This window comes from Limulus polyphemus, unplaced genomic scaffold, assembly GCF_000517525.1.
Source record: "Limulus polyphemus unplaced genomic scaffold, Limulus_polyphemus-2.1.2 Scaffold4073, whole genome shotgun sequence".
NCBI lineage: Eukaryota > Metazoa > Arthropoda > Merostomata > Xiphosura > Limulidae > Limulus > Limulus polyphemus.
Window position 1 is genome coordinate 8,564 of NW_013669683.1, and position 11,498 is coordinate 20,061.

At 31.9% G+C, this 11,498-nt stretch overlaps 1 protein-coding gene across 1 annotated transcript; it reads left to right on the top strand.

Moving 5' to 3' along the window:
- The first annotated feature begins 1,571 nt into the window (after positions 1-1,571).
- On the top strand, positions 1,572-10,674 carry LOC111088588 (cytoplasmic dynein 1 heavy chain 1-like). Its single transcript, XM_022399146.1, has 6 exons — positions 1,572-1,978; positions 6,097-6,202; positions 6,527-6,700; positions 6,934-7,189; positions 8,129-8,315; positions 10,406-10,674. Exons 1-6 carry the CDS (start codon positions 1,729-1,731, stop codon positions 10,672-10,674), a joined length of 1,242 nt encoding a protein of 413 aa, XP_022254854.1. The 5' UTR covers positions 1,572-1,728.
- The last annotated feature ends 824 nt before the right edge of the window (positions 10,675-11,498 follow it).

The following is an 11,498-nucleotide window of genomic DNA, read 5'->3' on the forward strand; positions in this document are numbered from 1 at the left end:
TTCAACACCACCCACCGCCAACTCTTGGACTACTCTTTTACCAACAAATACTGGGATTGACCATTACTATATAACTGAAAAGGCGAGCATGTTTGGGGGGATTCGAGCCAGCGGCCCTCAGATTGCGAGTGAAGCGCCCTAACAACCTGGCGATGTTTCAAGTTATTTAAACACGGTTGGGTGATTATATAACGTGGCTGTTGGGTGTGTTACAAATGTGGAAAGAAATGTCTCAAGACACCCTGAAGAGCCGTGTGTGCAGAGAGACGAAAACCGGAAGTTTGTAGAAGGAAGGGTACTGTAGACGTTGACGAAGTAGACCAAGGCTGAAACGAAGATAGCCAGTTCCAAATTGATTATCAATCTGAAAAACATATGTAAATTTGTGAAATTTTAAATTATAGGATTGAGTTATAGACAATCATGATTAGAAATTAGTATTAATATCTGAATTCGCGTTCAGGATTGAGTTATATAACTAGACTTGCTCTGATATGGTAGAAAAATATAATTATTTTAAATTATTGTTAATAATTTATTAATAATGATAATAGTAATTTGGAAGCGTAAGCGGAACGGTCTTTTTCGGGGCTGGGATCGAAGGATCCAAAGTGCAAAGAAATAATTTTGTTGTGGGGGCTAACGGGAGTACCTGAGAAAACCCACTTTCACGGCCAGGTTACCGAATAAACTGCCAAGACCGTGCCGGGAAAATGCAAGGGAAGAAAAAAGACTAAGATTAGTGGGCACGATAGGATACACTGGCAAAATTTAATAGCGTTTTATAATGGTTGAAATATATTGGACGAATGAAAGGTCGAGGATAAGCTGGGAAATTCTTGGTCGTTGAAAAAAAAAAAAAAACGCAGCCTGGTTAACTAATGCGTGAATATTTGATGTAAAATTCTTATCAATGCTATAAGTGTTGCTGCCAGTATTGCCACCAATTTTGATTTCATTCCTATAAGTTGCACGATCAATCCTTTTGTGGCCGCATCTTTTGTTTTTACACCTAAGGTGTTTTTGATTAGATTTAATGTAATTGGGCTTGTGAATATGACAGTTTGCTTTTAACGGTGATCGAAACTGTGTTATCGGTAGGAAATCTTTCCTTATTTATGGGTATCAAGCATTGATACAGAAGACATATACACACTTCCCACGACTAAAAATTGTGAATTCCCACGCTTCGTGATAAAATGTTTTCTCACCTCCACAGTAGAATTATAAATCATTAGTTAGATATATTTTTAAATCCCCATTTCCTACAAGTAAGTTTAATTGTAAAACTATATATTTTGAAGAATTTCCGTCTTATAAAAATATGTTTATAAAATTTTATAGTATTCATAAAATTATTTTAATTTAAGTGATTTTGTTAACAGTAATTTTTCATATTCATTTCGCATACTTCCCATTCTGTTTGTAAGTCAAGGGAGTTTCACATTTTAGTTTTATAAATGCTGTTTCATATATACACATAAATGTCATATATATTTATTTATTTATTGTTAATAATCTATACGCTAACAGAGGGCGTGCAAAGTGCAATCAGCATTGCGGCACCCGGATGTGTTATCATATACATTGTATTGAACTTACCTGCAATGAGTCATTAGGCGGCGTAGATGAGACGTTTATTGTGATCTGATGAGGTGGACTATATGCATAACTTTGGGCCGTCTGACTACAAGCAAGTTCCACTAAGCGAATTTTAAAATTTTGAAAATGTCGGAATCAGGAGGCGAAGGAGGAAGTCCACAACAACCGCCGGTACCTCAGGCTGTTACAGTTGTGGAATTACCAATTTTAGTGAAGTACATAAAGAGGGTTGTTCCAGTGTTGTTAGAAGACGATGACATCATTCATCCTGCCCTTGAAACAAGTCTATTAGAAAAAATAAATCAAGAATGCATGAAAAAATTTATAGCTGATCCCCAAGTTAGAGCTTTATTCATACAAAGAAGTTCCAGTAAAGGTAAAATTTGTCGTATGCTTAATTATTAGATATTGATATGTTCATTATACAAGGTTTAATTTTTACTACTTAGTGTTACTCAAAAGATTATTTTACCAACCCTTTGAAACTGAAAGGAACTTTTACATAGTCTAACAGTTCGACTCCTAGGCTTTACTTTTAGTTATTAACATTTAAATGTGTAATTAAGAGTCATACAATTGCTTGAAATCAGTCAATGGATTTTGTTATTGAATGTTATATAAAGTTTGTAGATTATAGGACATCAAAAGGATGTCTTGACACCCAACCGTCCATAACAAACTAATCATAAATCCAGTCCTCATCTCTCAAATATCTGTTAACCCTTGTTCCACAGATTTACCACAATGTTGGAGAAATAAAACAGTCTCAACTGGAGATGTATGGGCTTCTAAACATTAATATATATGTCCTATTATCCATCTGGTACTTTCTTCAGAACTCAGCAGAAACAAGTTTGATGCATTAATATCATTTGTATCAAACCTTATGAATAATGTTTTCATTTCAATGACTAACATAATTTTATGTGAATGTACTCCTCCTCCAGATTGTAATTGTAAGGAATTATGAAATATTCTTCTGCTGAGAGTGTAAATAACAGTTTAAAATCATGGCAGAGAGTACAGTATATTCATATATTGAGCCCTTAGAACTTCCCAGTGGTTAATTGAAGTCTAGAAAATATGCCTGCTTAATCTAAGCTTTCCGAGCAGAAACTTATCACACCAAATATTCAAATGCATGTTTTTAGTTGTTCATTCTACACTACCAGATTATTCGTGCACTTAATTTTAACACCTGAATCAAGGCATTTTTAGAAAAAAGAAATAAGCCTATTCTTTTGTATCTGAAATTTCTTAAAGCTGTAAAAGCAGGTATCATTTTAGTATCTTGTCTCTTCATTTGTTTAACGTTTAAGCAGGATACTATTGCTGTGATGACTGGAACTTCACACATGTTTGATGTGTATATGGTTATTATAAGATTAACTTGAACTTGCTTAAATATGCTGATGATTCTTCATGTAGTGGGCTTCTTATTGGTGATCATTAGAACTGAGACATGAATCCTTCTTGGGCCCCTTTCTCTGTCTTAGAAGGGGGTTAATATCTAAACTAAAACTATTGAATAAAGAAACAAAACTGTCTTAGCTGAAAATGACTCCTACCTTGCCAAAATATATGTGTCTCCTAGTCCTACTAATCTCATTGTTACATATGAAAAAAGATGATGCATCAACACTATTAATTCCCTTTACAATCTTAAACACCTCAATCAGATCCCCCCTAACTCTTCTTTTTTCAAGAGAAAATAATTTGAGAGATTCCAGGCACCATTCTAGTAACTCTTCTCTGAACCCTTTTCAACAATTCAATGTCTTTCCTAAGGTAAGGAGCCCAAGACTGAACACAGTATTCCAAATGTGGTCTAACCAGTGACCTGTACAATGAAGTTAACTTCTTTAGACTTGTATTCAATATTTCTATAGATACAACCTAAAATCCTATTTGCTCTACAACAATTACTACTACTAGCAACAACACGATGCTTGGATGGCTTTAGAGACTGATGGACTATTACACCAAGATCCCTTTCCTTATAACACTATTAAGGTTATTCCCATCCAAATTATACTTATAATTCAAATTATGATAACCTACATACATTATCTTGTATTTATTATAATTAAAACCCATCTGTCATTTATTTGCCCAACTCACTAAATTATCTAAATCCTTTTGTAAATCAGCAGCATCCTCTTTACAGCTAGCAACACCCAAGACCTTAATATCTTCTGCAAATTTAAGTAATTTATTGACTATTCCTTCATCTATATCATTGATGAAAATAATAAAAAAAAAAGTCCTAAGACTCAGCCCTGAGGTACACCACTTGTGACATTAATCCAGTTTGACTGAACTCCATTTATAACAACCCTCTGCTTTCTTCCATTCAGCATCTCTTCTATCCAATTTTCTAACTTATCCCTCACACCAGATATTTTTTTCCAAAGCCTTTTATGTCGCATCTTGTTAAATGCTTTCTGAAAATCCAGATACACCAAATCTACACCCTTACCCTCATCTACATAAGTAGTAACCTTTTCAGTGAATGTCAAAAGATTTGTAAGGTAAGATTTTCCATTAGTGAAACCATGTTGACTATCCAATAAAATTCTAAACATCGTTAAATGACTTTTCATAGCATCTTTTAACAGACTTTCCAAAACTTTTCCCACAACTGATCTAAGACTAAAAGGCCTGTAATTACTTGGACAATTTTTATTGTCTCCCTTGAAAAGAGGAGTAACATTAGCCAACTTTCAATACTCTGGTACCTGCCTGGTATTCAATCCTTAACCTCCATCAAAACCCTTGTTGAAATATTGTCTGTGCTTTTAGTGTTTTACCTTGAGTCTAGTCTCTTTACTTTGTTCACATCAACTCGTACATTCAGTGAAATTCAGTATTGTTTTCTAACAGATATATTATCAGATCTTCTATTATTCAACATGCCTATCCCATTGCTCTAGTAAAAATCAATTTTACTTGAATATACAACCACGATTGTCCGTGTAACAAATTAACATCCTGAATAGCAAGGGAAGATGTTCATGTTGATATTTATCACGTTGTGTTTCATTAGATTGTCCATGTAACGTATTAACATCCTGAGTAGCAAGGGAAGATGTTCAAGTTGTGTTTTATCAGATGATTTTACAAAGCTTCTTTTATCACTCACTGGAATTTTTCCATTGCATAAGTGTGAATAACTGGCCTATAATTTCCATGGCAACATCTGCTCACAGTCTGTTGTCTCAATAAGTAAAGATAGAGAGAGGCTTGCTAATAATATCTGCATCTTAACTAACACAACAGCAGAGATGCATAAAAAGATTTGGAGGATTTAAATAATTAATTAAAAAAGATTGTTCCTTATGTTAATAAAATAGAAATGGAAGTGCTGATCACCAGGATAACAATGTACTTATAACACTGTATTCTATATAAAAAATGAGTAGTTCATCAAAGATATTAAAGAAAGTAAGGAAAAGCATTTTCAAGTTTCCAAAAATTTGCTAAAATCTGAAAGTCATTAATCATCAGCCAAGATATCAAAATGAAGATCTTTCAGAGAAGTGTGGTCTGTGTTAATATATTAAATTGAAACATGAAAGTCAAAGCTGTTCAGAAAAAATTAAACAGTTTTGCCAGTAAGTACTTGATAAAAAAGTCCCTTAACGTCAAATGGTTTGACATTTTTAACAACTGAAGAAATACTTCAAAAAGAAATGACGGTGGGTTACGTAGGATAAGATAAAAGTGATTTCATTTAAAAGTTAGTGTGATATCTAACATTTTATTTTGAGACAAACAGTAATTTAATTGGTTTCTTCAAGGGAACATTTAGAGGCAGTGTTAGTAATGCATGGAAAGACCTTGAGAAATTGGTACAATTTATAAAAGAGTGGAGGCATCTTTTTTTTGTCTTATGCACCTGATAGTGTAGGGAGATATTAACACTGGAGTCTAACTAAGGATTTTGTTACAAGTTTTTAACTCTATTGTACTATGAGAAATGTCCCCTGGTGGGACAGCAGTAAGTTTATTTATAATGCTAAAATCAGGTTTTATTCCCCTTGGTGGACACAGATCGATGTGGCTATGCTATAAGAACACGCACATGAACTATGAGAAGTTAGAATAATTTTCTACCTAAACAAATATTAGATCAGTTTGTGTATTTTTGTTTTTCTAAAGTAAAAAAAGTAAATGTTTAGATGACTTGGAATATCATACCTGGTATCTCTAAATGAGCAAGTGTTTATTTTTAAAGGAGATAATTCCTGTCTACTTTTAATTAAAGAGTATAGATGATACATCAGTGAATGTGATAGCTTTTCTTTTACTACTGATTTTAATATTAACAGTATATTTCTTCAGAATTATACATTTTGACATTCAAAAGTAGGGAAAGAACACGTATATATATTTATTATCATCAGTATCAACATTTAATGTGATATCTCAATAGTTTGTTTACTATGTTTATAAACATAGTATGTGTGTTTGTTTTTGTTTTCATATTTATAGATGAAGAAGAAGTTGGAGAAGCTGGTGGAGAAGTTGAGGAGGAGAAGGAAAATGTTACTTACCTTATTTCAGATGAAGTTCATTTTACTAATCCAAAATTCAACAGGTAATATCGGCTATTTCAGATTAATACTTTAACGGCTTGTACATACTGTATTTGTAAAAACTCAAATAAAAAACATTTTTAGCTTATCGATAGGAGCTTAAATAATAGATTTCTGTCAAGATAAACGTGCACTAAGCTTTAAAATATGTACTGTAACTTAGTGACTATAGTATAAAATACTTAGTTTTTAAAGATCATTTGCTTTATTTATATTGAGTGACAAAAATAAAAGTACATTAATTTTTTTTCAGAAGTTAAAATAAATATAGTTCTGTATAGAAGTTAAAAACATATTTTATTGTAACAGTCTACTTATTTTCTTAGCATTGTCATTATCAAGAAAACGCCTGTTATTGAAGCAGACAAAAGAATAGCATCACAGTTACGTGTGATGAATCTGAACGATAGTTCTCCTTACGAAACTCTGCATTCCTACGTAAGCAGTGCTGTAGCTCCTTATTTCAAATCTTACGTGAGAGAAACCGGTAGAGCAGAGAGGTGAGTCGTTTACTACAAACCGTAGCTTAGAATGTCCTGGTAGAAAGCTATATGGTTAAAGTTCACTTTTATGTCAAATGGAGTTATGTTTCTTTTTCCGTGTTGTAAAAAATTTTGGTGTTTCTGAAGACCTACAAGTGAATCAAAACACACCAAGGAATTTTGTTTTCACATCAGTTGTTTGTGTAATGTAAAATTACACATTTATTCAACATGTCTTTATACAAATTCAGAGATGGCGATAAGATGGCCCCTACTGTGGAGAAGAAGATTGCAGAACTGGAGATGGGTTTGCTTCATCTTCAGCAAAACATTGATATCCCAGAAATCACTCTTCCTGTTCATCCTGTGGTTGCTGCAACGATAAAAAGATGTGTCGATGAAGGTCGTAAGGCAACTGTCAACGACTTTGGTGACAAAGTAGAAGATTCAACGTTCTTGAACCAACTGCAGAATGGAGTGAACAGATGGATCAGAGAAATACAAAAGGTAATTAATTACACAAGGATACTGCACTTGTCTCTGAAGACTCTCTGTACATGTAAGATTACAGTAGTTTTAAAAGGATGTAATACAACAATAAAAATTACATGTGAAAGTAATAAAGTGGATTTTTAACAGTTTTTTTAATGAAGTGAAGTCTTAAGGTAATTTATGTAAATTTAATGAAGTTAGCTCTAATATGTGAGAGAAGTAATTTTATTTATTCAAATTAAATATGAACTAAATTTAATGTTTTTCTAATGATATTGTAAATCTTCTTAAATTTGATGAAACTGTGAATATAAAATTGACAGTAACATTAATGGATTCTGAAATATAGTACAAGTCTTTGCTAAAATTTTAAGATGGTAGTTTCTGTTGTAAATATAATATTGTTGTTCTAATGTTTAGAGTGACTAGCTAGCTTGTTTAAATATTTTTATATTTAGTATCTTACAATTTGAAATTTTTACTGTGTGAGTGTGAACTGGAAAATATAATCCAATCCATTAGTGATTTAATTTCTGAATAAAAAAAATCCAGTAAACACAAAAGTTCCACTACCAGAAGCTAAAAAAAGTTACAGATTTTGCTTCTTAAGCTGTTTGTAAGTTGTGAATCTGTATCAAATTTTTGCTGTTGTTGCCACTTAAAAGCCTATCTTCTAAAAATGAAAAACAAAAACAAATTGTATCTTCTCTATTTTGAACTCTGTAAACTAGAAATTAATATTAAGTGTTTAAACTCATTTACAGATACCTCAGAACAGATTGAAAGTGTGTGGTAAGATAGGCCTAATAGCATTTGTAACTACATTGTATGTCATTAATATGAATATTTGGTTTCTAAATAATAAATATTTTACACTGCAAGTGTATGGCTACATCAAATGAGTGTAATAAAACACGGTAGGTGGAAGAATAAATCGTTAAACATTTTATACAGGTCACCAAACTTGATAGAGATCCCTCGTCGGGTACTGCACTGCAGGAAATAAGCTTCTGGTTGAACCTAGAAAGGGCCTTGCTGCGTATTCAAGAAAAACGAGAGAGCATTGAAGTGGCTTTAACTCTCGATATTTTGAAGAAGGGAAAACGATTTCACGCAACTGTCAGTTTTGATTCAGATACAGGTATTATGCATTGTTATATGTATAATTGATAATAGGTGATTAAAACAGCACTATAAAACAATAATGAATTAAATATCTCTATACCGTTATCGGTCCTAGTTGTCAACTTATTGTCATAACGAATATTGTCTGTGGTAATGGCATTGGGGGATATTGGATTTTGTCTGATAGATGGATTTATACATAGTTTTTAAGGAGTCAAAATTAAGTGTAGTAGCCATCTGAATTACTAATTTGTAGTTTGGATGTGGTTAAATTAGTAGGTCCAGAATTATGTAGTTAATATACAGAAAATAATTTTTTTAATTGTTAAATGACCTTTTCAATATATAAACATTAGTGCTATATGTTTATCAATTTTATTCTAACATGAATGGACTTGTATTTTTAGCAACATAAAACATTTTACTGGTCTTTTACTAACATGAATGGACTTGTAATTTTAGCAACATAAAACATTTTACTGGTCTTTTACTAACATGAATGGACTTGTATTTTTAGTAACATAAAACATTTTACTGGTCTTTTACTAACATGAATGGACTTGTATTTTTAGCAACATAAAAATTTTACTGGTCTTTTATTTTTAAATTGTATTTTAACATATTATTTTTTCTTAAAATTTCCTGGTATTTATTGTAAATGTTATACATAAGGAACTAGTATTGCAAGCTTTTGAAAACATTTTTTAAGTAGTTTTGAAATTTTAACCGATTTACCAGTGGCTTTAATGAATCAAAAGTTCACTCATAGGTTGGACACTAGCAACTTAAGTTATTGAAAAAAAAACCTTTTAAAAACATTTTGGTGGTCAGTGTTTAATTATTCTGTTTCTCCTTTAAGACTTAAGATAATTAATATTTCAAAACAAGCCATTCTAAGAGATTCTAAATCTTGTACATATTAATATTATTACATATTGTAAAAAAACACATTAACATTTAAATCCTAATATACAGTGGTTACACATTTGCAGGATTTTAACGATCTGTTTAACTAATAACTTTGGTAAGCTCTTGTTTTATTAAGTTCTCCTCAAAGTAATTGTGACATAATGACTTAGTATTTATTGTGTCTGTCAGTAATGAAGAAAATAAAAATATATCTTCAGGTATTTTCTCAGTGATCCCATAATTGTTTAACTATAGTGCAGTGCTTACAAAACTTTTTTTGATGGCGACACACTTTGTACCAAAAAGTATTTGACACCGCAGAGACTATTATAAACTGGTGTATCTGGGCTCCCTTCCTTACCTGCAACTACACAAGGCTGTGTTGGCAAAACTTTTTTTGTTTCGTGCCCAAAAAGAAATATATAAAACATTAGATAATTTTTTGTGTGCCACATCGGCGAGCAAATTTAAAAATACTTTATATTACTGAATTTTATAACAGCTATAGATAAAAGTTAGAAACTTAACAAGACATTTTGTGCAATTTTCCAAAACAAGGCAACACCCCTTGGTGCATGATGTAGTACCCCAAGGTTTCACGACACCCACTTTGGAAAGCACTGCTATAGTGTTGCAGTGTTGCACTACATCAAAGAAAATGATTAATCCATTACCTTGAAATTGAATGGAACCACTTTAACCAGGAAGCTGAGGTCCATCTGGACTTCTCAGCTGGGTCTCTTAAGATGCCCAGGTAGACCTGGGGGATCCTGGATCCAGTTGAATGTGTTTGCTACTTTCATAAACCTTTGAACATAGACTTGGCAGAAATGTGATAGTGATGACTCTTTCCGTTTATGTAACATACAATTTATTGTTTATTTTTAACTTTTTCAGGCAAGTTATTGAATTCAGCTTTGAATTATACTGTTCTTAAAAAGGTAGAACTTATTTAATGGATATGTATAGAAAATTACTCTAACATGTTTAACCTGTGTAGTTGACATCTTGGTACATTTTATTTTAATGGAGCCTTTGCATGAAACTGTGTAGTTCTCCTCAGATATTCCACCTAATATAGAACTACTGTATAAGCTTCTGCAAATAATTTTATTGATTATCAGTTTTCAATATTTTAAATGTTTTATAATAGTATAGATACCATATATTATAAAAGCAAAATTGATTTCCTCTTAGGCCTAAAGAAAGCTTTAGCCACCGTGAATGATTACAATCCACTCATGAAAGACTTTCCCCTGAATGACTTACTGGCAGCGACGGAGCTTGACAAGATACGTCTAGCTCTTCAAGGCATCTTCTCTCACCTGAGGAAGATCAGAAGCACTAAATATCCTATCCAACGAGCACTACGACTAGTGGAAGCAATTTCTAGAGACTTAATGGCTCAACTACTCAAGGTATTATACAGTGCTTTTAGTTCTAAAAACCTAGCAGCATTAAAATAATTTTATAAACTCGAATTTGTAAAAAAAAATATTTCATTTCTCATTTATTAAAGTAATGATATCAAAATAATAATGTTATTGTTGGTGTTTAGCTTGTAGTGCAACAAGTTCTTTTTTTTGTCTTATAATATACCCTACAATTATTTTGTTATTGTTATAAAATTGTCAGTCCTGAAATTATTCTCGAAAGGAATGTTCTATTGGCGATGTTTTGTTAATACTTTATGTAACTTGCTGATTTTCACAATCAATTACCATTATGGTGATTCTGGTAGAAATGCTCTCTATCTGCACAAAAGTGATAAAGCAAAAAAAATAAGCTAATGTTTTCAGAGTTATTTTTTTTAACATACTTTCTGTTTCTGTGTTATTGAAAAAATGTTATGCTAAAAAGTCAATTTGAAGACATTATGTTGATCAAAATTGCCAGATTTCTTTTGGATAATCTTGTAATAAATAGTTTTTCATCATGTTAGTGTTTTACTTTGTTAGTCATGTTATGTGGTTTTATAGATTGGGATAGGTGCAGCGCTAATGCTATTAATAATATAGTGTAGTTCTGTTTTTCTTTTTACTCTACTTTTAAAGAATAAATTATCATTTGTCTGACATAAAACATGTTTTGTATTATTTAGAAATTCACTTGTGTGTGAAGCTGTGATGATAAAAGGGCTATTGTATTTGTTGAGCCCTGTTAAAATTTTTCTTCTACGTTCTAGCCACTGTTAACATTTTTCTTGTAGGTTCTAGTATTTGTTGAGCACTGTTAAAATTTTTCTTCTAGGTTCTAGTCACTGTTAACATTTTTCTTGTAGGTTCTAGTA